Here is a 26,039-nt window from a genome sequence, read left to right on the forward strand (position 1 = left end):
TTTACTGTATGCCTAGCTATCTGAATTTCTTTTCGATTGTCTGTCTGTATAGTTTGAGAGATGATAAATTTCCTGCTCGATTCTTTTGAATCCTTTGTAAATTTTCAGCAACTTCGCGGAATGAATTTTCGATTTCTAACATCATGTTTGACGACTTTATGCTGCAAACAACATCGTTTATATCTGTGAGATCTTTGCAGTTCTTATGGTCCTCAATGAGACACTTTGAACAACAAGAACACTCGTGTTTATGACAATAAGCTTGATATCGTTCACCATGTGATTTGCAGGATTCTGCAATTTGAAGGACACTTACAGGTGACTTTTGAAATTCGTTAACAGGTATTATACCATGACTTTTCGATGCTTTGTTCAGAGTACGATGTTCTTTATATTCCTCACAAAGTCCTTCATTACATTCAAAACACCATGCTGTAGATTGCTTAGAAATATGTCTGGATTCGCAGATGTTGCATGCAAGGGATTTACTTGCCATTTTCCTGTAAAACATTTATTTGTAATAGTGATACTCTGAGTGCACTTTATTACTGATATCTATTAACTTCAATGTGTAACACGTAGGGTTCAAATAGTGATAAAGGAATTGCTTAACAATCTGGAAGACTAAAGTGCATCCCTATTTTTTAAAAGGGGTTTTCATGTTACCTTTGCTTTAGTTTTCCGTGTTGTATTTTGACATTTTTTATAACTCAATGTACGTGTGGTTTCTGACGGCAACGACCATGTCCATCCTAGGTCCTGAATTTTGGTTTTTATTTCAAACTTTCATTTTAGGTCAATCTTAATGGGTGGATAATGAACATGATCGTGGTTTGTGAATTTGGTGACGTCTCAGTCCGTTTGTCACTATTGGCGAATGCATTGCTAACTCTTCCAAAGCATGTTGACAATCGGTTTAAGTGAGTTGCATGTTGCTTTATCTTTTAGTTTTCTGTTTTTTTGTTTGATTTTTGCGGTTGTCAGTTCGTCGTTTTAATAAACATTATGAAGGCAACATCAACATTAAAAATTGTATTATTCATTTTCGAAGATTTTTTACTATGTGATATATTTTTAATTCTTTGAGAATGGTTTACACTCATAAGAATGATTGATGTTGTCTTAATGCCAATAAAGCGAGCAGTAAAAGATACCAAAGGGACATTCAAACTTATAAGTCGAAAATAAACTGACAACGCCATGGCTGAAAAAGAAAAAGACAAACAGACAATCAACAAGGTCATAGTTTTCTCTGACTGTTTATGACGTCTTTTCACTAAATCTATTGGATGTTGGATGTGTACTGATTGATAGTTTAGTCTTAGATGCATGATTTTGTCTATTAGTTGTTATTGGCTTTGAATTAACTGTCAGTAACTGCGAGTATTCTAAGATCTGTACTAAGTGTCTTTTTGTTGTAGGGATGTACAGGTACCCAGCCAATTCCACTCTGTGTTTTTGTTAGATATATTTCTATTTGTATCCATCTGATGAGTTCAGCCTTTTTCAACTGATTTTTATAGTTTGTTCTTATGTTGTACTGTTACACCACTGTCCCAGGTTAGAGGAGGGTTGGGCTCCCGCTTATATGTTTAACCCCGCCACATTATGTATGTGCCTGTCCCAAGTCAGGAGCCTGTTATTCAGTGGTTGTCGTTTTTTGCTGTGTTACATATTTGTGTTTCGTTCATTATTTTGTACATAAATTAGTCCGTTAGTTTTCTCGTTTGAATTGTTTTACATTTGTCATTCCGGGGCCTTTTATAACTGACTATGCGGTATGGGCTTCGCTCATTGTCGATGGCTGTACGGTGTCCTATAGTTGTTAATTTCTGTGTCATTTGGTCTCTTGTGAAGAGTTGTCTCATTGGCAATCAGAACCACTTCTCCTTTTTATAATCAACAGTACACAAAACATAATATGAGACACGATAACATATATTGAGTTGTCAGGTGTATCAGGGGACCGTGCATCGCATAACGGTATACAACTATGTTTCCTAATCGTAATTCCTAATCGTAATTTTCCGCGTGTAATGCAAAGTTATGTTTACCAAATCTTTGTAAAACAGCGTTTCTCGCAACATGAAAAAACCTGAAGGTTTAATGAGAAAAGGTCATCTGATTTTTTCCTTCATTTGTTAAAAGAAATATTTTTGTTATCAACACATGCTATATGTTACTATATTTCTCTTAAATATTGAATAAGTATTGAATTTCGCCTTTTATTATTAGGAATTTAATGGTTACAATCATATTTAAATACAACAAACAATTCAGCTGGTATCAATGTTGATTGTATCAAAGAATTTTGAATTTAACTTGGAGTTCGATATTTTTGTTATACTTTTTTGCCTTAGGAATTTGAAATCTTAGTTTCTTAGTAATTTCGAAATTTACAAACGGACAATTTAAGAAATGTCTTACATAAATCATGTTAGTATCAACGTAATTTTCAAATTAGAATAATTTTAAATTTTCAAAAAGCTCGTAGAAGTTTGATTTGTATGTTCTATCAATTTTTTTTTATATGAAACCTTGAAAGCTTTGACTGTTTGGCCAGTTTTTGTCAAAATCAACTGCAAACACTATGAAATAAATTTAATATACTTTGACCAACGGTCAATGACAATATTCATTACTGTGATATGAAGTTTGATGTTGAATAAAACCTGATAAATATTGGTTTCATTTTATAGCAAAATATTGATAACATCATTATTCGGGAATTAATTATAATATTGAATGTTCCAGTAAGAGAAAAATTCCACAACAGTGGTTAGATGATCGTATGATATATAACCCCTTTGTTGAATTTTAACCGTAACGCAAGTCAGTCCATTAAACTCTTATCATAACGAACTGTTTCTTGAGTTGTCACTTCACTATATGTAAAGTACTTCTAGCTTACTCGTGTGAGCAATTCTCATGTACAGGTAATTAAAACCGATGTACAGATGAGAACAAATTTGATGTTAAACCATTGTTCAATAAATGAAACTAATTGTAAAAACGTTTACAGTTCGCGTCGTTTGGTGTGAACACGGCCTTAGATTACATGCATAACTCTTGATTACTGTTTGTTTTGACTAAACTAAATAATAATTAAACACTGTTCCTTGAATGTAATTAACAACATCTACCTTTAGTTACTTGGCAAATAAGAACAAAACCGTAGACATTTAAGTAATTAACTGTTGGATGTTATATAAACAGGTAAAATGTTGTGAAAATAGCGAGTATTTAGAGGTCAATTGATCAATTACAAGTTCGAAAATTATCATTTCAATTCAATATTTTATTTACGTCATAGATTTTGTATAAAAAAAATTATACATGAAACATTATTTACGATAAAATACTGAGGCCACTCAATACAAAAGTATGAGATAGGATACAACTCTAATCTACATAATATATATTTTAAAAAGTCAATATACTGTAATACATTATGAGATCTATTTACAAAACCTTGATCTTTGTTTAAAAAAAAGTTTAAAAACAACATGATATCTGATAAATGAAAATTCAAAACATTAGGTTCAAAATTAAAAATTCTTTGCATATTTTGTTTAAAAAATCTTGATAAACCAACATTCTAAAAGTATATATTAGGATATTTTTTCTACAGTATTATAACAATTAAAACACAGCATCTCTTCTCTTCTAATATTTTCTAACCTAACCGTCTCCAAACGAGGAGGAGCCACGCCACATTTAGATTTAGAAACGAAGCAATTGGATGACACCATGGCATTACTCAGTCTTAAATATGGAATTGAACAAAGAATATGTACCCCTCTAACAACACTGGACGAAAGTATGTTTATACTAGCATTTAAGTATTCTTTTATTACAAAATAACAATGCAAAAAGATTTTACTTTATGTGTACATTAAGTTGTTCGTTATATGATAAACTATGAAAAAATTAGGATTTTCTTCTTTTATCAAAGGAAGGAAACAAATCATTAATCCATATGATATATATATATATATCGATGTAATTTGAAAATAATAAAGATACAAGAAGAGCACTTAATGAGAATGTCAGATAATTACACACGTTACATAAGTACACTTACACGTTAAAATACCAAATACAACGTTACAATATCTACTGATAAAAGCTTTACACATGGTGTGCACATAATAAGAAAATACACAAACATCAGTTGGTTAAACAAACTTATGCAACAAATTGAAACATTACGGCCCGACCATTTTATGGATTACACTGGTATATTCAAATCGGATTTTTGTAATGTCTGCCTAAATGATTCATGAATGACAGCCACCGCAAACCATGAAATATCCTTGACGAATCACACTAACCAGTAAATTAATTACAATGTAATGTTAACTAGAACATAATTAAGCTAAAAGTAAAAGGATACATTATCACTACTGTTTATATGATATGTGGTATGATTGTCAATGAGACAACTACCACTAGTCCAAAATGACGTGGATTTAAGCCGTTATAGTTCACTATACGGCCTTTAACAATAGGCAAAACCCATGCCATAAAGCCAGCTTTAAGAAACCGTGACATGACAAAATGTGAATCAATTCAAAAGAAAAAACCAACGGACAGATTTATAACAAACCAATATACGGAAATAGGATTTGTTTTTTGTTGTCCATCTTCAGTAAATAAGCTCTATCATTATGTCCACATTCCAGGTTTTTATGGTTTCGAAAATTATTGCTGACATGACCTATAATGTATAATTTATCTCTAATCTCACATAGATATTTCTCGCTTTCTTTTCGTTTTATTTAAGAATTGAATGCTTCTTTTTGTATATTCATTGGGGTGTAAAAGCGTTGACCGAAGTACATTTTGTATGAAGCGCGGAAGCGCTTCATTCTAAAAATGTACGCACGGTCAATGCTTTTACAACCCTATGAAATTACTAAAAGAAGCATTCAATACTTATAATACATTTTGTGGCTATGATCATGAAAAGACGATTACTATCAAGTTTTTCTTTTATTTACCTGTGCACTTTATTGTGGAAACGTGTGTCATCATGTATGTTTCAATTTATGCAATTCATTTTGAAATAAAGAATTACGCGTGATTGCTGTTAGCCAATCAAAATAACGTATAATAATGAACGTACATCTAATGTAATTATATTTCTTTAATACATTTTAATTTTTAAGAATTTTTCAAAGTCGATTTAGTTGTTTTCTATGCATGTATCCCTAATTAGGATCGGCTTAGCAGTTAAAAATTAAAGCTCATAATCAATAAATCGATAATATAGATACTGCTACATAAATCGGCTACAGTGCAAATGGACATTTGAGACTTCTCACTAAAACATACACACAAACACCTTTAGAAATATTCATATATATTGAATATTTAAGAAATAATTCATGGAAGCCATAGATTTGTTGGAAAATATGAAGCAATAACTGAGTAAAATATAAATGCGAGGGATCACATAGAATGAAAAATAGCACTATACAAACTGCATGCGTCCGAAGCACCCCTCTGGACTTACCTGCATCATAAACAACCAACGCCCAACACTTGAAGGCCGGATCCTTAAATACCGAGCCACGTGAAGATTTATACGATCAAAAGGGACATAATAGTACAAAGACAAATGAAAGGAAAACTGCAAAAGAAATAAAGTGATACATAACGACAGAATTTTGAATATACTCAAGATCATTCTGGATTATTTGTGACACTGAAGGTTTATCTATTAGTTTTGGTACCCTTCGATGAATGTTTTGAGAAAAAGGATGAGCAGTTCTTTGCCAAAACACTGTCACATCAATTATTGCTCAATGGTATCTGCTTTGTTGGCATAGGTTGAATATATTATTTTTTAAATGTTGTTATAGGTTGGTGAAACCAGTGTATATTCGTCGAATTAATATGATTTGACTAGATCTCATATTCGGGCTGTATCAACCACGTTCAGATATCTGAATATAGCCTTTCTTTTAGAAGATGAACAATTTTTTGTATGTTAGTTCACTGTAATAAGTACATTTACACCAGACGGGATCTTACCTTGACTTGAATTTACAGGAAATGGTTGATTTGGTTTCAAAACAAGAGTTCTACTTAATAAGACAGCAGGTAAGAAGTTATCAACGTAATTAAGCAGCGTAATTAAGCAACAAAAAGTCTCATGAATAGATATAAAAAAAAAACAATTGAAAAACTCAAGGAATCATATCAATACATAAACTGGCATTCACAATAGATGCACCTTAGGCAACAGATTTATGTGTCAAATACTGTACGTCATACTGTACGTCATTTGCAAGACTTATTATTAGAATGTTTCGTTTATAACTGTAGATCTATTTTTATTTTTTCACTGTTACTAAAGATATAGAAAAGTTTTGTTTTCCTTCAGCTTGTTGGATATAACGAGAGATAAACCAAAGTCATTGTGTTTTGGCTTTATACTCAGTTTTGTACTGAATCTTTATCTAAACACATACTAATGTCTTAATTGGCTTTAGTTTGTATTATTACTTTTTAAGTCATTATCCTCTAGTATCAAGGTTTGACCGCTGACTGTATCCTTTTTATAAAGATGGGTACCAAGCGAAAAAGTCTATCTAAATTATCTCTTGAATCACATCGAAATGTGACATTACCCGGACCTAAAATATGCTTCCTGCCTACAGTGATTACAATTTCTCGCCCTTCCTTTGACTTGCCATATTGTCGCACTATATCATATGGCCAATGACATTTCAATGTCCTTTTCTTTATGTCTTCTAATGTGAAACCTTCAGGTTTTACATACAGTCGGTATTTATTATTTAATCCAAATTTCTTGGCATCTTTACCTGGTTTGACCATGACAATGAAACAAAAATCTGAAACTGAAAACAAATATGAAGTGCATTATTCTGACAGTAAAAAATATTTGTTCGACACCTCATGTAACGAAATTACTTGACATTATACAATTCAAATATGCATCCACTCTTTTTGGACTTTATTTTACATTTCTGGTGAAAAAACTTATAAAATAATATAATATAGCCTGTTTTATTATTGTGTTATCTGCATTGTCTTGCTATTGTATGAAATGATGTTATTTTAAGATATGTCAATATATTTAGAGGCTCACCTCATTTAATTGGCTTTACAGAATTGTCAGATTTGTTTTCGTCTAATGAGTTTGGTTTTCCCGCCTTACTTCTACTCATCTACTTATGTAAGTGTTGTACAAAAATTGTTAAATTAATCGATGATCGTAATACTTTACTTGTATCATAACTTGTATTCTAAGTAGATCCTTTCTAATTTTAGAACTAAAATATAATTATAACAAACCTGTGTCATGTTCCGTTGTTGGTATGGTATCATATTCATTTTCCTGTGCAGATTTGCTTTTGGACACATTAGACTGTGCTTGCTTATTTTTCTGTCTCACTATCGACATGTTAAATGGATCGGTCTGTTCAACAATTTCACCAAGTTCCGTATATGCTTCTTCTCTATTCTCCTGTCCCGTTGAAGACGTATAAATTGGACTGGTCTGTTCAACAATTTCACCAAGTTCTGTATATGCTTCTTCCTTATCCTCCTGTATCATTAAAGACGTATAAGCTTGTGTTATCTGTACATCGCTTTCACCAAGTTCCGAGTATTTTGCCCCTTTATTCTTCTGTCTCATTAAAGACGTATAGTCTGAACTTGTTTGTACAACGATTTCACTGAGTTCCGCATATTTTGCCTCTTTAAACTCCTGTTTCATTAAGGCCGTATAAACTGGACTGGTCTGTACAACGATTTCCCCAGTTTTAATTATATTTTGCTTTACAATTTTTACAAAATCGTCCATTTGTAAAGAGATATTGACATCTGATAGTTCATTATTATCGTGCATGGACTGAATGAAGTTGTTTGTATCAATCAGTTTATGCTGAGTCTGTTTACTGACTTGGAATGATTGTTGGGCGGATGCATGCTGCTTTAAACTTGCCAGGGTCACTTGAAGTTCAACTATTTCCTTTTCTGTCCGCTCTAAAGATGCTAAAATGTTTCTTATTTTTCGGCTTTCGTAATCTACAACCCTTGTCAGTTCTTTCATTAACTCTTCTTCAAGACGATCAAAATGTTCATTAATTGCATGTCTAGCTTTCTGAATTTCTTTATCAATATTCTGTCTGTCTAATTTTAGAGATGACATATTTTCTTCACGATTCTTTTTAATCCTTTTCAAATTTTCGGCAAGTTCTTGAAATGAACTTTGAATTTCACAAATCGTTTTTGACGAATTTATGCTGCAAATACCACCGTGTATATTTGTGAGATCTTTGCAGTTCCTATGTTCCTCAATGAGACATTTTGTACAATAAGAACATTCGTGTTCATGACAGTATGCTTGATAGTTTTCACAATGTAATTTGCAAGACTCAGCAATTTGAAGGACACTTACGGATAACTTTTGATAATCGGTCAAAGGTATAATACCATGACTTCTGTGTGCTTCGTTGAGAAGATGTTGTTCCTTACATTCTTCACAAATCCCTGTGTAACATTCAAAACACCATGCTGCAGATGGTACAGAAATATTCCTGGAATCGCAGATGCCACATACAGGAAATTTACTTGCCATATTTAAAATATTGCCATCAGCATTATTTTTTAAGTTTTGTGCTTTTGGACACTATGTCAGGCAAAACGAAAATGAAATAGAGGTTCTATTTATTTCCATTGTTTGAAAAATTTATTTTTTACATGTAATATCCTTACCAATTCTTTAGAAATAAGTTAAAGTTTAGGGGCACGGGTTTCTGTTTATATAATGCTACTAAATGCTTATAAATTGAGCAGGAAAAGATGAATTGGTATGAATATCTTTTTAAGTAGAAAAAAGTAACCGGGTTTGCACTTACATGAGCAACACAACGGGTGCCACATGTGGAGCAGGATCTGCATACCCTTTCAGAGCGCCTAAGATCACACCGGGTTTTGGTGGAGTTCGTGTTACGCAGTCTTTAGTTTGCTTATGTTGTGTTTGTATACTGTTTGTATTTTGATCGTTTTTCGTTTTTTCCATGGCATTGTCAGTTTGTTTTCGACTTATTACATCTCTTTGGCATCTTTCATCTTTCTTTTTCATGGCCTTTAGTTTTTTCTTAATAGCAACAGGTACCCATAGTAACAATGGCTGGTAATATGTTTTAACAGTTACAATTCTAATGATTACAAATATGACCATGAAAATTAGTATTCGTATTTTTATCTGATAAAGTCATGCTGATAAAAAGATGCACAGTTTTCTCTGCTTTCAAAATCTTTCTGTTTGAACCTACCTTGGTTTTCTTACTACAATCGGAAACTACATGTGACATATACTATTGGTATCGGATTCGACCCGGAACTTTTTAATAATTGGTACTATTAATTATGTAGAAAACAAAATGATCTGTAATGGCGTAATTTTAATCAACACCAATATCCTATATTAGTTATATATACAGTTGAATTCTTTGATATTCGTCGTTTTTACGTCATGCCGGCTAATAAATTGGACCTCGATATTTTAGTAGAATAGATGCTGGAAAATTATTTCTAAAAAGATGGTATAGATGCCAAAGTATTACAAAAGTTCTGCTTCTATATCATGTTTTATCCTTATTTGCAAAGAACATCTTTACGGATGTGGAATATCGGTAAATATTGAAACCGAAGTTGCCGAAAAACAACGGAGACCTACAAGTACCTTAACAAGCACATTATTTGGGAAAACGGTATACCCAGCGACCGACTGTCAGTAAAGAAATGAAGAGTGGTAAGAGGTAAGATGCTAAAAAAAAAAAAAAAAAAAAATTAAACTCGCAAGTCGAAAAGAGACGAAAAAAAAACAACATTCATCAAAACACTACATAAACACTTTAGACTGACCAACACTTACCACATTAGAAACTTTGGTTAATTTCAAGTGCTCCAAAAGGATACGCAGACACGAAAAGTAGAGGACAGGAGAAATCCTGTAACTGTTTAGACCATATGGTGCCAATATCTTAAGTATGGAACTGAACTTAAAAAGGTATATGTTTTCACTATTCAGAATCAAACAAATGGTTGCTTTATGACACGCATGGCTAAACTGATCATTACAGTTTTGGGCATCTTGTGCATTTCAAGATAAAAAAGGACTTTTAAAAAGGGTCCATGTTGGTGACAGATTCAAGGGAAATGTCTCGACTTCATTCACTGTCGATGATCAAATGGAATATCAAATGTATTACTGTTGTATACTAACGTACAATGAACTCTTGCAAGTTGACAAATGATTTACATGTGTATAAACTTTATTTCATTGCATTATGCTTCAAACATAAAATCAAGGATTATATAGCTGGTACCTTTATTCAATGTCCTGGTCTTAAAACCTTATTATACTCCAGTTTGTATACCAATCTTTGTGACTTACACGTAAATTTATCAGTCTTGCACACTAAACACTATATTGTATCTAAAATAAAACAAAAACTAATCATGCGGTTATCGATGGAGATTTAGTAATGCTTTTAGCTCACGGGTTAAAAATCCGGATATTGACACATTGAAATAATAAAATACTAAACAATTATACATATATCATATATATATATTCTAAATAGTGTTATTTATTGCTGTAGAGGAAAACTTCGAATGATATCAGCAACGCATTTTATTTGATTCTGATTAAAATCAAACCTCCTTTACTTCCGATATAATTATGGGTTTGGTCGAGAACGTCATCTTCATTCATTGTGCTCAAAATTTACTGAAATTTTCCAGAATTGGATTTGAGCTATCCTGAATAATATTATATAATGACATAGTACTGACTTGATACTGAATCAGCCTCGAAGTACACAAATGAAAGTCTGTTTACAGAAATACTAATAACCTTTCGGTATTGTTGTCACCATGTCCTATCTTCAAGGAAGAATATTAAAATTTGTCATATGAACTTTTCATTTTAAAGGACGAACATACTTTAAATACATCGGAAATATGTAATCATAAATACATTACACAGGGATAAAATATCAACCTTAATATTTTTAGTTGAATAAACAAATAAGGAAATCGAAACACGTGTAAACCTATTGTTAAGGCCAATGTTGATAAAACTTAGTAAAAGATATGTTGAAAGCATAACTTATTTAAGGCACTTGAATTTTGCATTTTGATCCGGATTTTTACGCTGGTCTATGATTCATAAACCATCAGAACGAAGTATGAATTTATTTTGATTGACTCGTCCTTATGTCATTTATTCCGTCCATCTGTGATCACTTTGTTGTAACCATGACAGCGCTTTCATATTTTGTCGGATCCTGTTTATATTTCAATGAAGGATAATCAGAAATTACTTAAATGGGGAAATGTTTTGAGCGGGGGACATGTTTTAAAATATTCCATGGTAATTCTTGTCGCCTGAATAGCTCCTTCATTTGTTCTCAGATCCTCTTCAAATTTGAAATGAAGTTTCCAATGATCGAAATCTTGGATTAATAATGTGAAATACGGAACCTTATTTTCGACAAAGGTGGAATGTAAAATATTTCATATTCACTCTTGTCGCCGGGATAGCGCCTTAATATTTCCACGGATCCTCTTCAAGTTTGGATGAAATCTTCCACTCATTAAGACTGCCGATAAACACGATAACGAGAACAATTTGAAATTGATTATCATCGGAAGGAAGGCTTGTAAAACTATTCCTTATTAATTCTTGTAATCGGTATATCGTTTTTTTTTCGTCAGATTCTCTTTAAATAAGAGGAAGGTTTCTATTCATCCTAAACAACAAATTCATGTGATAATAAAAAATCAGAATTTGGGAACAATTTTTTTCAGTAGCAGGGCTTGTTTTAAATCAAAGCGCTCTGGTCATAAAATTGCATTAGTACTTGATTGGACGTATACATAATAAAAATACAAAGTTTTACATCTTTGATGACTATAAATGATTATAACATATTCAATATTTTGCTTTATCAAGACATTCGTTAATGTCTAACTGTATAGTAGCTAGCACAGTTAGTGAATTGAATAAAAAACCAAGTACCTAGTTTATACTTTTCATTTAAACTGATTCATCTATTAGATTTTCAGCCGCTGTTTCGCTCCGTCGCCCTTCTGGTTAGCAGCTCTAGTTTTGACGAGTGTCTACTTGCTCCACTTTGGGAATATTTTTTTCTGTCGGATGAAAGAAAACCAGTAATGACCATATTTATATACCCCAGTCAATCCTAGGGTTCTCGTCGATTTGAAGTATTATTGCTAATAAACACTCGGTTTTATAATTTCCTGCCTCTTAAATATTCTTTAACCCAGCGAAGTTACTGACCTGTTTTACGAATTGCTTCTAGTAAACGGACTCTCATAAGTTTTACATATACATGTATCATAAAATAAAGTTCTAGCTAGAAGAATTCTCAGGTGTAATCAGCCAAATAAATATACAAAGTATCAGTTATGGTTATAAATATGCTTATAATGTCATGTTTGTTTTCGTACCTTAACCTGAATTGCTTACCAAAGAAATCGGTCTAGGACGTAACACATTTGTGGAAAACCTTTTGAAGTAACCTGGGTGACATTGTACATCTTCCGAGACAACATCCTAAGAGGTATAGATATATGGTTACTTTGGTCATCTTCTGATCAGCTGAAGACCCTTGCCAAAGTGGGACGTCCGTTTGGTTGTGCAGATTGAATAAGTTTGCAGCCAGATCCAGTCAAAATATATGATGCATTGTTTAGAGAGACTACCCCTACAACAACTCTGTGGGGGGGTGTCTGTATGTGTGACCAATTGCAAGGGAAAATTTCTGTCCCAATTCAACACATGATGAGTGGCAGTCCAAAATTTCCCTCCTTTATACCTGTCGTCTAACATTGCAGATACTACTTACGGTATCAATTGTAAATAGCGTCTCGTCCCGAATTTACATGAAATAGTTACCATTGGAAGTTAAGTAAGCACTAATCAATTAATCAATCCAAGACCGATAGACTTGTTTTAAAATAATTGATAACAAATATGTTGATTAATATTACTCGACACATTAAGAGCAATTCTCTGTAACCACCAAAGAAATTCTAATAGGGTCTGGCACACATGGTCTCAGATTTTGATGAAACTTTTATATAATAGCCAGTACCATACCTAAAGGCAATAACAGGCAACAAATTGTTCTAGAATATTCCGGTTGCCATGGAAACCACATAAGTTGATTTTAGCAATAAAAGGTCATATTTTAACTCTTGAAAAAGTGAAAAAACGACATTTTGCACTGTTAAGTACTTGATTTATGTGTAACATATCCTTTTTTTCTGAATAATATAATATAACTGACCTTTAAGCTGTTTGAAATTCACATATGTTTTACTTTTACCATTATCAGTTATTTTGCTACCAGCTAGTAAAGATATGCTAAAATGGCAAATTTGGATTTCAGTGAAAAATACGTAAATACAGGGTATTCAAGTGAATTTTTATCTTGAATGCAGCGTCTCCTAGTAAAATGTTAGGTATATTTAGAAAGAACCAATATAGGTCTTCCAGAATATAAAATTAAATCAATGGGCAAATAATTGCAAAAAATATTTTTAATGAATGAAAAACACAAGATTTTCAAATTCTGTAAATTGTATTTTTCTACAAGTCAATAATGATCCAAGTAATTTCCATATTTAAACAATACAAAGATGGCATCAAATTTCTTACAATTTAACAAAATTGATCAGTTAAATTTTTCAGTCCAGAAAAATAGTTTTGTTTAATGAAATTTAATAAAAATGGTTGCTATGGTAACCGAATTTTGAAAATTTTACAATTTTTTTTTCTTTCTAAAATTTAGTATGTATCTTTACATTTTTAAAGATTTAATTTTGTAATTGAATACAGAGGGAAGAAAGAACTGATTGTGCATATTAGTTTTTAACTGATACAGCTCAACAAAGTTTGCTATTTATAAAGCAATGTGGGTAAAATGCTGGTCCGACTTAAATATTTAAAATAAAGTAAAACATCTTCTAAGTACATGCAAATTTCATTATATTAAACTCATATTGGTGCAATCATGTGTATGTAATTTAGGAGATAACTGTATTGTATTTTAACCTTTTCGGACAAAAAACGTAGATATTACTGTCGCAAATTGAGTTTACCTAGCGACCTGTAGCAGAGCTAGGTAAACGAATAATTGCAACAGTAAAATCTCGATTTACGTCCACAAACCTTAAAATAAAATACAGTTATATCCATTCTAATGCAATAGTCAATAAAGATATTGTTTCTGTTTTTTATTTGGACATATAGTTGCTTAAAATAAAAATTCCACAAAATGTTGTTGACATCTTTGGCACATAAACTTCATAGCAACATCATGACGTCATATGAATACTTCAAGTGTAAAACTGTAACATAGTATGTTTTGGGGCTTTGTTTACGCTTCAAATTTGGATATAAGCTATTAAAAAGTAGTTTAAGGTAGGCGTTTTTTTTTTCTATTTCGCCTATTTATTGGGAAAATATAATGTCGTTGAATCCAATATGGCTGCTTCTTGCATCCTTTCAAGATAAATAAAATAAATCCGTCATGAATTCTTTCTGTTTGATGGTAAAGAAAATCTTTTTCTTTTTCACTTTCGATGCCCATCACATTTCTTTGGCACTCAAGTCTGTAGTACATGCATTTTCTAGTAAGACTGCTTGCATATCAGGACAATGATGTACATTATTTGACAGCTTTTGGGCTTTTGCCTGATCTTTTAATGGGCCTTTCCCTAGCTTATATTCACAGCTGACTTGAAGGAGGTGTTGATGAAGACTAATCTGGTTCTTGAACTCTTGAATGCAGCCATCCATAGAACAAATGAATGTCTGCTTCTGTTGTTTTGAAGCCTGTTCTGTTCCTAAAAAGAGGATAAATAAAATAAAAATTGTTTCCCAAAAAAATAGAAAAATTCAAATTTACTACATTAACCAAGTTCAGTTCCAATTGGCCCAGTTGTATCAGAAGATTTTTGAAAAAGTTTATGCCAGACGGACTCAAAATGGGCCAGGTGACCTAAAAAGGACAACGATACAACATGTATAAATTTCTCTTTCAACAATGGGCAGCCTGATTATCTATAATAAGATATTGTCGATACCCATAATCCTGTAACCCACAAGCAGGGAATTTAAATGATGCATAACAATGTTTATTGAGTTTTGTGTTGGTTTTCTCGGTTGTTGTGACAAAATATAATAATGATCATTGTCTTACAAGTGTGCTTAAGTTTTGTACATGACAGTTAGTAAATGAAATAATTATAAAATTACCTTCAGTAATGAGGTCATTAAAAGACATCTCTGTCCAGTCATTGAGTACTTTTAACTGCACAGAATTCTTTTTTGATTTTAAAGTCACAAGCTTTCCTGAAATGAAAATTGTAATTAAAGAACCTGTATTCATTTTATTGTTTGTTAAATTGATCAATATGGAAGTTTAAAAAAAATAACCAACTTCAATATCATAAACTCTATAGATTTTTTATGTCGTTATGATATAAAATTACGTGAATTTTTATAGCATCCATTCTAGTCTAGGAGTTTGTGGTCTTTTTATCAATAGGCTTAATGCAACCTTTTTATTAAGATGATTTAATTTTTTATGTTTTAAGATGAAGTGCTGAGCTTATTGAAATTAGTATTGGTATTGCTTTTAATTGTCTTTATATACTTTTAACCTCTTAACCAGGATTTAGGAGGAGGGTTGAGTACTTATATAGACTTCTTTTACCCACCTGTGTACAAGCCAGACCCTGTATTTTCAGTGGTTGTGTTATGTTTAAAACTATATGTTATTTGTAATCTGTTTTTTTCTTTATGTTGAATATAAAAGTAATACCTTAATCAATATTGTATGTCTGCCACATCCTCAAATGACTGCTCTCAAACTAAAGTTGTAAAAACTTGTAATATTGGTTATTGTTTCTTTATTCTTGGTTACATCTAAATCAAGAATTGTGTCAACAACCTTCACCCTGTAACGCTTCCCTGGTACTTTATCAAGTGCCTACAAAAGATTGGATACTAAATGAATTCTGATAGACACAATATAAAACAAGATGTGCTGTGAGTCATTGCTCACTAGTGATATCCCTGCTTTTTGGTAGGTAGCCATCAAACTTTCACATTGATTTGTGATAGCCTTTTTGATTTATTTTGTGAAAACTGTTTGTGACTGACAGACGGAAAGCTGATTACTATAGGGCTCCTATGTCTGAATAAAAAGATAAGATATCAAATAAAGTTAATGAAATATCTTATATCTAATTTATGAGATATCTAAAAAAATAAATAAGATATCTTATAAACTAAACAAGAGGAGGCTCCGGGGTCCCCCACTGGTTCTCAAATATAATATTTCCATAAAGCACTTGTGACCTTGACCTTTGAATGACTAGAAACATCAAAATCAATAGGGATCTTCCTTACCTAATAACATTCAACTGTGTAAGTTTGAAGAAAAAATATGAAGGTGTTCAAAAGTAACAGTTCAGAAACCAATTTTGGACGGACGGACGCACGGACACCGGTATTTCTATGTCCCCTCCGGTGGGGGACAATAAGAGATCTTATAAAATTGGTTTATAAGATATCTTATAAATTATATCAGATGTCCTATAACATTCATTCTGATGCAACATTCGTTGTAACGTATGTACGTCAAATTTCATTGGATAAAGTCGTAATTTTCAGGGTATATATCAATCTGAAGATTTGGAGCCATCAATCTATGATTTGATGGTCGCAAATATCCGTTTACTGGCTCCGCTAACGTGTCGCTAGTTAACTCAATTTGCGACCATCAAATCCATGATTGATGGCTCCAAATCTGCAAATTCAATACAGTTAGCTCCTAATTGGATATCTTGAAAATCTTATATCTTCTAAAGTTTATGAGATATCTTTATAAACTTCTTTATGAGATCTCTCATGAAAGATATAAAATATATTATCATATACTTAGACTAAATAACATATGATTTTTACCATATGATAATAGCATTACATTTACGTATATTCCATATTTTTTTGAATTGGTGCTCAGCGGTCTGATATGAAAAGTTTATCACATGCTTCGACTTTTATCACATGCCTTTCCGTAACGTTATCGCATGGCATTCCGGTAATACTCGGCATATTCTGGAAAATACACCTCAATGGTACGTTTTCAGTGAAAAACATTACAAAGTAGGGTACAAAACAATTATTTGGATACTGGAAAGTTTATTGTGTAAAATGGAAAAAAACAAACAATAAACAAATGATAAAATAAATGCATTTTTAACATAATTAAGAAAGTTACTTTAAAAATGTTGACTTTTCCAAACAGTGTTTATTATGTATATTGTTGAATTATTTTTTTATCGTCCATATTAAAATATACCATACTGGTTTTTTTCTTCATTGTTGAGGCATATGATAGAAAGATTTCATATCGATTGTACAACATTTGGGGTCTGACATCCGTGATTATCTTACCTCCTATACATTTCTAGGAAAATGATTGGTTTAAAGCGTCCGCGTGGAGATTTGTGTATATTTCATATTAGGTTTGTAGGGAGGCGGGGCTTATTTTATACACGGTTAGTAGTGGAGTTACGTCCATTTATATTCCATATAAGGTTAGAAGGTAGGCGGGGCTTATTTCATACACGGTTAGTAGTTGAGTTACGTCCCCTTTATATTCCATATAAGGTTGGAAAGGAGGCGGGGCTTATTTCATACACGGTTAGTAGTGGTGTTGCGTCCCTTTATAAAAACAAAACGGTATTGAGAAAACATCTTAAAGATTTCAACAGACGAAGAAATTGATGATTAAGATTGAAATGAATTCATAAAACACATTTAAACCTAACAAGTTGTTATTGTTGGCAGCTGTTTTTGTAGGATCAATGAGAGAAGTTTCTTAATGCTCAAAGTATTGAAGACTTCAGTGCTCATTTTGATAGGTCACTAGTCTAAATTTCACACGTTAAGATAGTCGGTAAGATAAATTCGTTACATAGTGTGCTAGTGACGTAATACGGTATATATGGGGTCAGTAAATTCCATATGGGGATTTGAGCTTTGCTCTCACCCCATATGGAATTTACTGACCCCATATATACCGTATTAGGTCACTAGCACACTATGTAACTTATAATATTTCACTCTTTGAACTGCTATTTAAGAACCACGTAAAAAGATCAATATATTAATCTGTTATTTTTCTCCATTGTTGAAGCATATGATAAAAAGATCATAGCATGTCATTTTTCATATCACATGTATTATCAGCCCTTGGCCAATATCAGCCCTCAAGCAATGCGGCTCTTGGGCTGATATTAAACCTAGGGCTGATAATACATGCGATATGAAAAATGCCATGTAATAATCTGATATTATACAAGATATCTTAATAAAGTCAAGTTTATGAGACATCTTATAAAGTCAAGTTTATGAGACATCTTATAAAGTGTATGCAATGATACTATTTTATATACAGTTATACCTACCCTCTTTCTTTAAGGTGGTAGTATTTCAGCTTCTGCAATCTTGTTCTTTGTATTTGTCTCAATAGTGTTCTCCTAAGTTAAAAGAAAAGAAAAACGTTTTAAGAATATTTTAAACAAGGTACTAATTGAAATTGGAACAATAATGAATTCTGGAATACACATGATAATATTGAAGCAAAAACCAACCTATCTTAGAGGGTTTAGTAATATATGAATGGGTTAGGGTTCAGTTGAGGTATGTTTTATACACAAATGATTTAGAAATTTACCCTTAATTTACCCTCAATTATGCATGCATGAATGCATAGTTTAACCCCTATTGGCCCTAAGTGCACATGTAAATTAGATCAATTAAAACCTTGGTTTTTATTTTAATAGATTTTTTACTAATGCTTAATGATGAAACTAGTTTACCAAATAAAATGTGCAAAAGCTTAGTGAATATGAAGACCAAATTGGATCTTTAAAGTTTAATGTTATTTCTGAATTGAAAGATCTTTTTATTCTTGTCATAGTAAAACTGAGTACATATGCAGTTTGACATGTAGTTACAATATGGATCCCATACATATATATATATATATATATATACATGACATAACAATAAACTCACTATTGACTATTGAGTATACATGTGTACAGGGAATCATATTTATACATGTATATGAAAAGACATACCTCCTCAACATGCTCAATACTGTTATTCCAAATAGTTTTTCTCTACACAGTCTACAAATTGCTGTAATATAAAAGAAAATAGATACACAATTGATCTCATTCTGTTTATCACTATCAAAACTATTTAGGCCAAACAAAAAAATGTGTGTTTACTGTCACTTGCTGAAAAAAAAAGGGTAGGTAGGTAGGGATTTTTTTTTTTTACATTGAGTCTATGGGAGCAACATTGTGACTTTAACAGTACTTAATCAAAAATAGTCAAAAAAACTTTAGGGTAGGGGACAAAAATTAGGGTAAGTAGGGGTACAGTAAACCCACATACTTTTTTGTTGGGTCATATACATGTACATGTATGTACATAAAAACATGAATTTTAAAACATACATGTATCTCAAGTAAACATGAATAAAAGAAGGCTGTCCGCGCCCTTATCGGAATATAAGCCTTCTGGCGCATACATGTAGTTGTGACAACATTAGGGCTATGTTGAGGCTTCATTGCACCAACATGTTGTGGCAATGATGCTGCATTAGCGTATTTCATATGCAAATAAGTTTTCTGGTGCCAGAAAATGCTGTGGCTTCGTTGCCGCAACATGTTGTGGCTTCAATGCAGATATTGTTTTTTATTTTGTATGCAAATTAGTTTTCTGGCACTATTGCGCCACTAATGCCTTTAAATTCTGGCTTCCTTTAATTATTGACTAATAAAATGCTCCGCAGGGCGCATCTTGATACAACCGCAGAGGTCAAACCCTGAACAGTTGGGGCAAGTATGGACACAACATTCAAGTTTGATACAGCTCTGAATTTGGATTGTGAGTAAATATTTGACACAGCATAGGTTTCTGACACAGAATGAATGTGGTCTAAGAACTTAAAAATTTTAAATTGGACATTCACCTATTATGGTCCAATATCCAAAATCTAAATACATGGTTAGATTCAGCATATCAAAGAACCCCAAGAATTCAATTTTTGATGAAATCAAACAAAGTTTTATTTTAGACCCTTTTGACCTCAATGACAATGTGGACAAAGTTGATAACGGGGCCCAAAAATCACAAATCTAAATACATGGTTAGATTCAGCATATCAAAGAACCCCATATATTCAATTTTTGTTGAAATCAAACAAAGTTTAATTTTGGACCCCGATTTGGACCAACTTGAAAACTGGGCCCATAATCAAAAATCTAAATACATGTTTAGATTCAGCATATCAAAGAACCCTAAAAATTCAATTTTTGTTAAAATCAAACTAAAAAGTTTAATTTTGGACCCTTTGGACCTTAATGTAGACCAATTTGAAAACGGAACCAAAAATTAAGAATCTAAATACACAGTTAGATTCGGCATATCAAAGAACCCCAATAATTCAATTTTTGATTAAATCAAACAAAGTTAAATTTTGGACCCTTTGGACCTCAATGTGGACCAATTTAAAAACGAGGCAAAATCCAAAAACTTAATACACGGTTAGATTCAGCATATTAAAGAACCCCAAGAATTCAAGAATAAAACCCCATTAAAATTGATAAGAAATAAGCAATTTATACAAAGTATCTTCTTTTGCACAATACTGTGCAATTGAATATTTCTTGCTATTGCGCAATACTGTACAATTAACAATTTCTTGCTATTGCGCAATATTGTGCTATTGGATATTTCTTGCTATTGCGCAATACTGTGCAATTGAAGATTTCTTGCTATTGCGCAATACTGTGCAATTGAAGATTTCTTGCTATTGTGCAATACTGTGGAATTGAAAATTTCTTGCTATTGCACAATACTTATTATATAATAATTTACACATCCGGTTTGGTGTGTATCTCCTACCATATCATTATTATTTGCTTTTAAATTTAAATCAGAAATAACCAACTTAAAATGGAAAATTTTAAAAGAAAAAAAAAAGGAAAAAAAGAAACCCCCCCCCCCCCCCCCCCCCCCAATTTTTTGAACCCCCTTATGATTCATCACCCCCAAACTCAATCCCAGCCTTCCCTTTGTGGTATGGTACCTTGCAGTACAATTTCAGAGAGATCCATACACTTGAACACAAGTTATCGTCTGGAAACTAGAAAAATGCTTATTTTTGGCCCCTTTTTGGCCCCCAATTCCTAAACGTTTAGGGCAATTACCCCCAAACTCAATTCCAGCTTTCCCTTTGTGATATGGAATCTTGTAGTACAATTTCAGAAATATCCAAACACTTACACACAAGTTATTGTCATGAAACTAGAAAAATGCTTGTTTTTTGCCCCTTTTTTGGCCCCTAATTCCTAAAATTTTGAGGCAATTACCCCAAAAATCAATTACAGCCTTCCCATTGTGATATGGAACCTTGTGGTACAATGTCAGAGAGATCCATACACTTACACACAAGTTATTGTCTGGAAGTTACAAAAATGCTTATTTTTGGCCCCTAATTTCTTAACTGTTGGTACCATAACCCCCAAAATCAATCCCAACCTTCCTTTCGTGGTATTGAACCTTATGGTAAAATTTCATGGAGATCCATTCACTTAAACTAAAGTTAGAGTGCGAAAACCAATGTGTCTTCGGACGACACAGGACGACGACGACAACGACGACGCCAACGTCATACCAATATACGACCAAAAAAATTTCAATTTTTGTGGTCGTATAAAAAGGTAAAGTAACGTCTGACCAGGCAAGTTTAGTGCTAAGTATACCCGAGAAAAAGTTTTAACTCCTTTATTTAACGTTATGATTTTTTTGTGTGCTCAGGGTTATAATTATAACTTTTTCTTTTAAAGAAAGTAAAGTTCTGTCCTCAGAAGTTATTCCTATATGTAATGTACTTAATTTTCCCACATTGAGGAAAAGGAAAGTTAAAATGTGTAACTCATGAACTGTCAACATGCAACATCTATCAGGTCAGGAATAACCACCAATTGGTGGATTATACCTCAATTGACGTATAATCCACCAATTGACATATATTGGTATAGACCAATTGACGTATAATGCAAGTGTTTTTGTTATAAAATGCTAGTGTGAGATAGGAGCATCATTTTGCAACTTACAACCTATTTTATGACCATTATTGAGTCCTCCGAAAGTTTCAGTTTTGTTAAAGCCTGCTGCATCTCTTGAGAATGCATGTGTACAACAATTCTTTTGTTGAAACATCTGTACTATTGACCATTATTGACTTTTAATAATGAAAGTCAAGTATTAACAAAGAGCTCCATTCACCTGTGGAGTTGTACTCATAATCACATGACTGCAGACAGTATTGATGTCCATTGACAGGTGATTAGTGGTAAATTTGCCAATCAAGAATTGACAAGATAACAATAGAAGAAACTGCAAATACAATTATTGATTAAATGCAATAGGTTATGTCACTATACTAAACTAGGAATGTTTGACATGTTTTCATACAATAATATGGTTTTAAGAAAGCAATGCTCCATTTTGGTTGAATAATTTGCTTTGAAAAACAAAGAATTATACGTCAATTGGTCTATACCATTATATGTCAATTGGTGGATTATACGTCAATTGAGGTATAATCCACCAATTGGTGGTTATTCCTGACCTGTCTATACCTTCAATAACACCAACATAATTTCCTAATCCCAACAGGAGCCCCTTCACTTCAGTCAAAGGTGTTGTGTTTTGTCTGATTAGCAATCTAAATTCGTGATTATAACAAATAGCACTTTCAAGCCGTCTTTAGAGGGTTACAAAGACATAATTGACCAAACTTCTTTCAGCATGCTCTGTAAAATTTTAGCGAGGGTTAAATTGAGAAAGGGAAGAGAAACCATGACTTATGTTTCAGAAGGTACCAATTCGCCCCATTAGATGATAGTTCGTCCCTGTTAATTAGGATTTTTTGAAAATGCTCTCCAGGTCTATCAGGAAGAAGACAATTTCCTTGATTTAATTGAACTTTTATATAATGCATTTAATTAATCATGTTAATCTAAGTTTACATACAAGTCTTCACAATAACAGAACACCCAATTCTTCACTAAAATCATAAGCTCAAGCAACATATGGTCCACTTCTAACACACCACCATGACCACAGTAAAAAGCTCAAACACTGGTGACATCATCAATGACATTATCAATGTTCTGGCTCTATTCTGGCATCATTTTAGTAGATTAAGAATGAGAAAATTATATGTGTGCTTTATGGCAACATTGTGGCGCTTTTTGTCATGAAAGGAAATAGCTCTGCACTGTAGCCAGAATGATGCTAGCGGCATCATTCAGCACTTATCCGGCATCAATTTTCTGGCAACCTGATCAGCAGCCGCAACATTGCAGCATTGTTGCTGCAACATTTTTTATTTCATAAGAACCGGTATGAAATGATGTGATTATCATGTACAAAACGTTACAAATCTGGTAAAGGAAAGGAAACGTGAAACAGCATTCATGTTATAATTTTTGTCTCTCAAAAACAAGATTCAAAGAACTTCACATAATTTTATGTTTTAAAGTTTAAAAAAGGGGTATTAAAGAAGTTCATATGGCTGTCACATGCTTAAAACAATAAGCTTAAGGTTCATAGCCAAATGGTAGATAATTAGTAACCCTAAGGTTTTTTTGTTTTGTTTTTTTTTTTTGGGGGGGGGGGGGGGGGGGGGGGGGGGGGGTACCTGACAGCTGCATTTGATTTCTTTTTTATAAGAGGTTTATTACTGTATCTTTTTTTAAAGAAAAATGGTATTAGGTAAATAGTATCTACTTACATGTTCCAATAGGAATGAAAATGCCTGTCTTTGTAACAATTCTTTGAAACATCTCGGGTGTAACATGTCGATCCACTGCTTTTGTAGTATTATGATATTTCAAAATGACATTTACTGAAGGCACACCACAATTTTTCCTTCTATATCTCTTGTTAGTTGTTTCGATGATAATATTTCTCTGAATATCACAGATCCTCAGTTGTGACGTACAATGTAATGTCAGATTTAAGTAAAAAAAATTCTGACAAAAATTTATACATGTCTCTTTTTCCAATGGAAGCATTTTCAAAAATACCTGTCGTCACTGCAGTTGTCACAATTGCCTACGAAATCTTTTATGCTACACATTTTATAACAATTGTTCGAAGATTATATAAATAAATACATTAAAAAAGTTAGTTACGGTAAGCAAAATAAACTATAAAATACACTGTCTTAGTACAGACACAGTTCCATTGTTCTGACAATATTTTCAAAATATGAGCAAATCACACCAACTTAACCATATATATAAGTGTAGGCTAACATCACTGTGAAAAATTTACCCATTTCCCATTATGCTTGAATATAAAACATGAAGAAATTCGCAAAATAACATTGTTGTCTGCATTTGTTTACATTTTCCCTCCTGTTTTTAATTTGTTTCTCTACAAGAGAACTCCGTAAAGGGAGGTAATTTGATTAGGTAAATACAGGACAACTCAACTTTTCAGGGTCAATTAATTTCAACACAGTCAAGTTTGCCCACTGATTTTTTTTCTTTTCTTGTATAACCTTAATCCATTCTCTCTATTAATATAATCAACAATATAAGAAATGGCTGCATTTTTTTACAACACCTGATCAAAATAGGCTCTAAAACCCCCCTTTTATTGCACTTTTTACCCTATTTTAGCTATATATATTTTTTTTAAGAAAGTTTACTGTTGAACACAATTTTTATTTGTTTTTTTTAAACTGAAAAAAGTTTTAAATGTCTGAATATCTATATTATTTTCTTTTTATTAGACATAATTGATCATAATTTGTAAACACTGCATTTTCCCTCTTTCTTGCCACTTTAAGTCCTGTTACCAAGGAAACGGTAAACATATGGGGCTAAGTGTAATAATATTTTTTGTTAAGCTCATGTGACTCTATTGAACTAATAAAGTTTAAAACAAATATTTTTTAGTGCGTGCCGAAATATTTTGGTGATTACAGAGAATTGCTCTTAATAACCGTGAATTGACAGAATTAGGTTATATGGCTGTCAATGTATCCCAAATTAACAATGTAACATCAAATTCATTTTCTTGAAGTTGTATGAATTTATTAAAATTTTGACTTATTTAGGATATCGAATTGTCTGATTTAATAGTTTTTAGTTATTAAAATAAAAATCACCTTAAATCAAAGACGTAAATGCAAACTCGAATACGAAAACAACAGAAGCTGTTTTGTTTGCTAGGAATAATTTGTGAAGATTTTCTTGTGTTATTCTAATATCAAACTTCTGTATACGATGATTTCAGTCAGGTTTAGTTCAAACGCATAACACATAAAAAAAAATATGAAAACAACACTTTATAAATTCCATACGTCCAAAGCGATTTTTTGGATATACCTTCATCAGGGACGCTCAAAGCCAAATATTTGAAAGCCAAGGATGTATAAGAACTGAAACAGTTAAAGAGCTGTAAGACAAAAAAGGACAGCCATATCAATCTAAGGTCAACATTGCCTGAGGGAGTTGAAACCTTAGTTTCTTATAATTTTTTAAATCTGTAAACGGAAATTTAAGAATGTTTGTTATAAATCATGTCAGTACATACGTACTCACTACTAAGCTGAAGATACTCTCGGAGACTGACACGGTGCTTTAAAAAAAATGAAAAACAACACTTTATAAATTCAATGCGTCCGAAGCGCTTTTCTGGATTTACCTTCATCAGTAACACTCAAAGCCGAATATTTAATAGTCAAGGATGTATAAGAACTGAAACATTTGAAAAGCCGTATGACAAAAAAGGACATAAAAACACTTAAAGCTTGAAATCATGTTCCGGGACTCAAACTTCTTATAAT

General features: G+C 32.3%; 1 protein-coding gene and 2 long non-coding RNA genes across 5 annotated transcripts in view; all 3 read right to left on the minus strand.

The window, feature by feature from the left end:
* Positions 1–26,039, minus strand: part of LOC127706456 (uncharacterized) — a 348,407-nt gene that overhangs the window by 67,784 nt on the left and 254,584 nt on the right. The window lies entirely within an intron of this gene.
* On the minus strand, positions 4,038–8,612 carry LOC127706436 (uncharacterized). The gene is made up of 2 exons (XM_052211070.1): positions 7,327–8,612; positions 4,038–6,863 (listed from the first exon to the last, which is right to left on the minus strand). Exons 1-2 carry the CDS (start codon positions 8,183–8,185, stop codon positions 6,538–6,540), a joined length of 1,185 nt encoding a protein of 394 aa, XP_052067030.1. The 5' UTR covers positions 8,186–8,612; the 3' UTR covers positions 4,038–6,537.
* Positions 15,791–19,263, minus strand: LOC127706455 (uncharacterized). Of its 2 annotated transcripts, none has more exons than XR_007984466.1 (3): positions 19,237–19,263; positions 18,559–18,630; positions 15,791–16,070 (listed from the first exon to the last, which is right to left on the minus strand). It is a non-coding gene; the product is annotated as an uncharacterized LOC127706455 (long non-coding RNA). The 2 variants fall into 2 exon arrangements; XR_007984465.1 differs by lacking the exon at positions 19,237–19,263 and adding an exon at positions 19,172–19,228.

The sequence above is a fragment of the Mytilus californianus genome, unplaced genomic scaffold (genome assembly GCF_021869535.1).
Source record: "Mytilus californianus isolate M0D057914Y unplaced genomic scaffold, xbMytCali1.0.p SCAF_6, whole genome shotgun sequence".
NCBI classification, from domain to species: Eukaryota; Metazoa; Mollusca; class Bivalvia; order Mytilida; family Mytilidae; genus Mytilus; species Mytilus californianus.

Bases quoted from the DNA above. Each gene is read 5' to 3' on its own strand.
- LOC127706436 (XM_052211070.1), bottom strand. From the start codon at position 8,185: ATGTCATCTCTAAAATTAGACAGACAGAATATTGATAAAGAAATTCAG. The intron at 6,864-7,326 runs GTTTGTTATAAT...TTTCAGTTTCAG, and splicing joins AACAACGGAACATGACACAG to ATTTTTGTTTCATTGTCATG.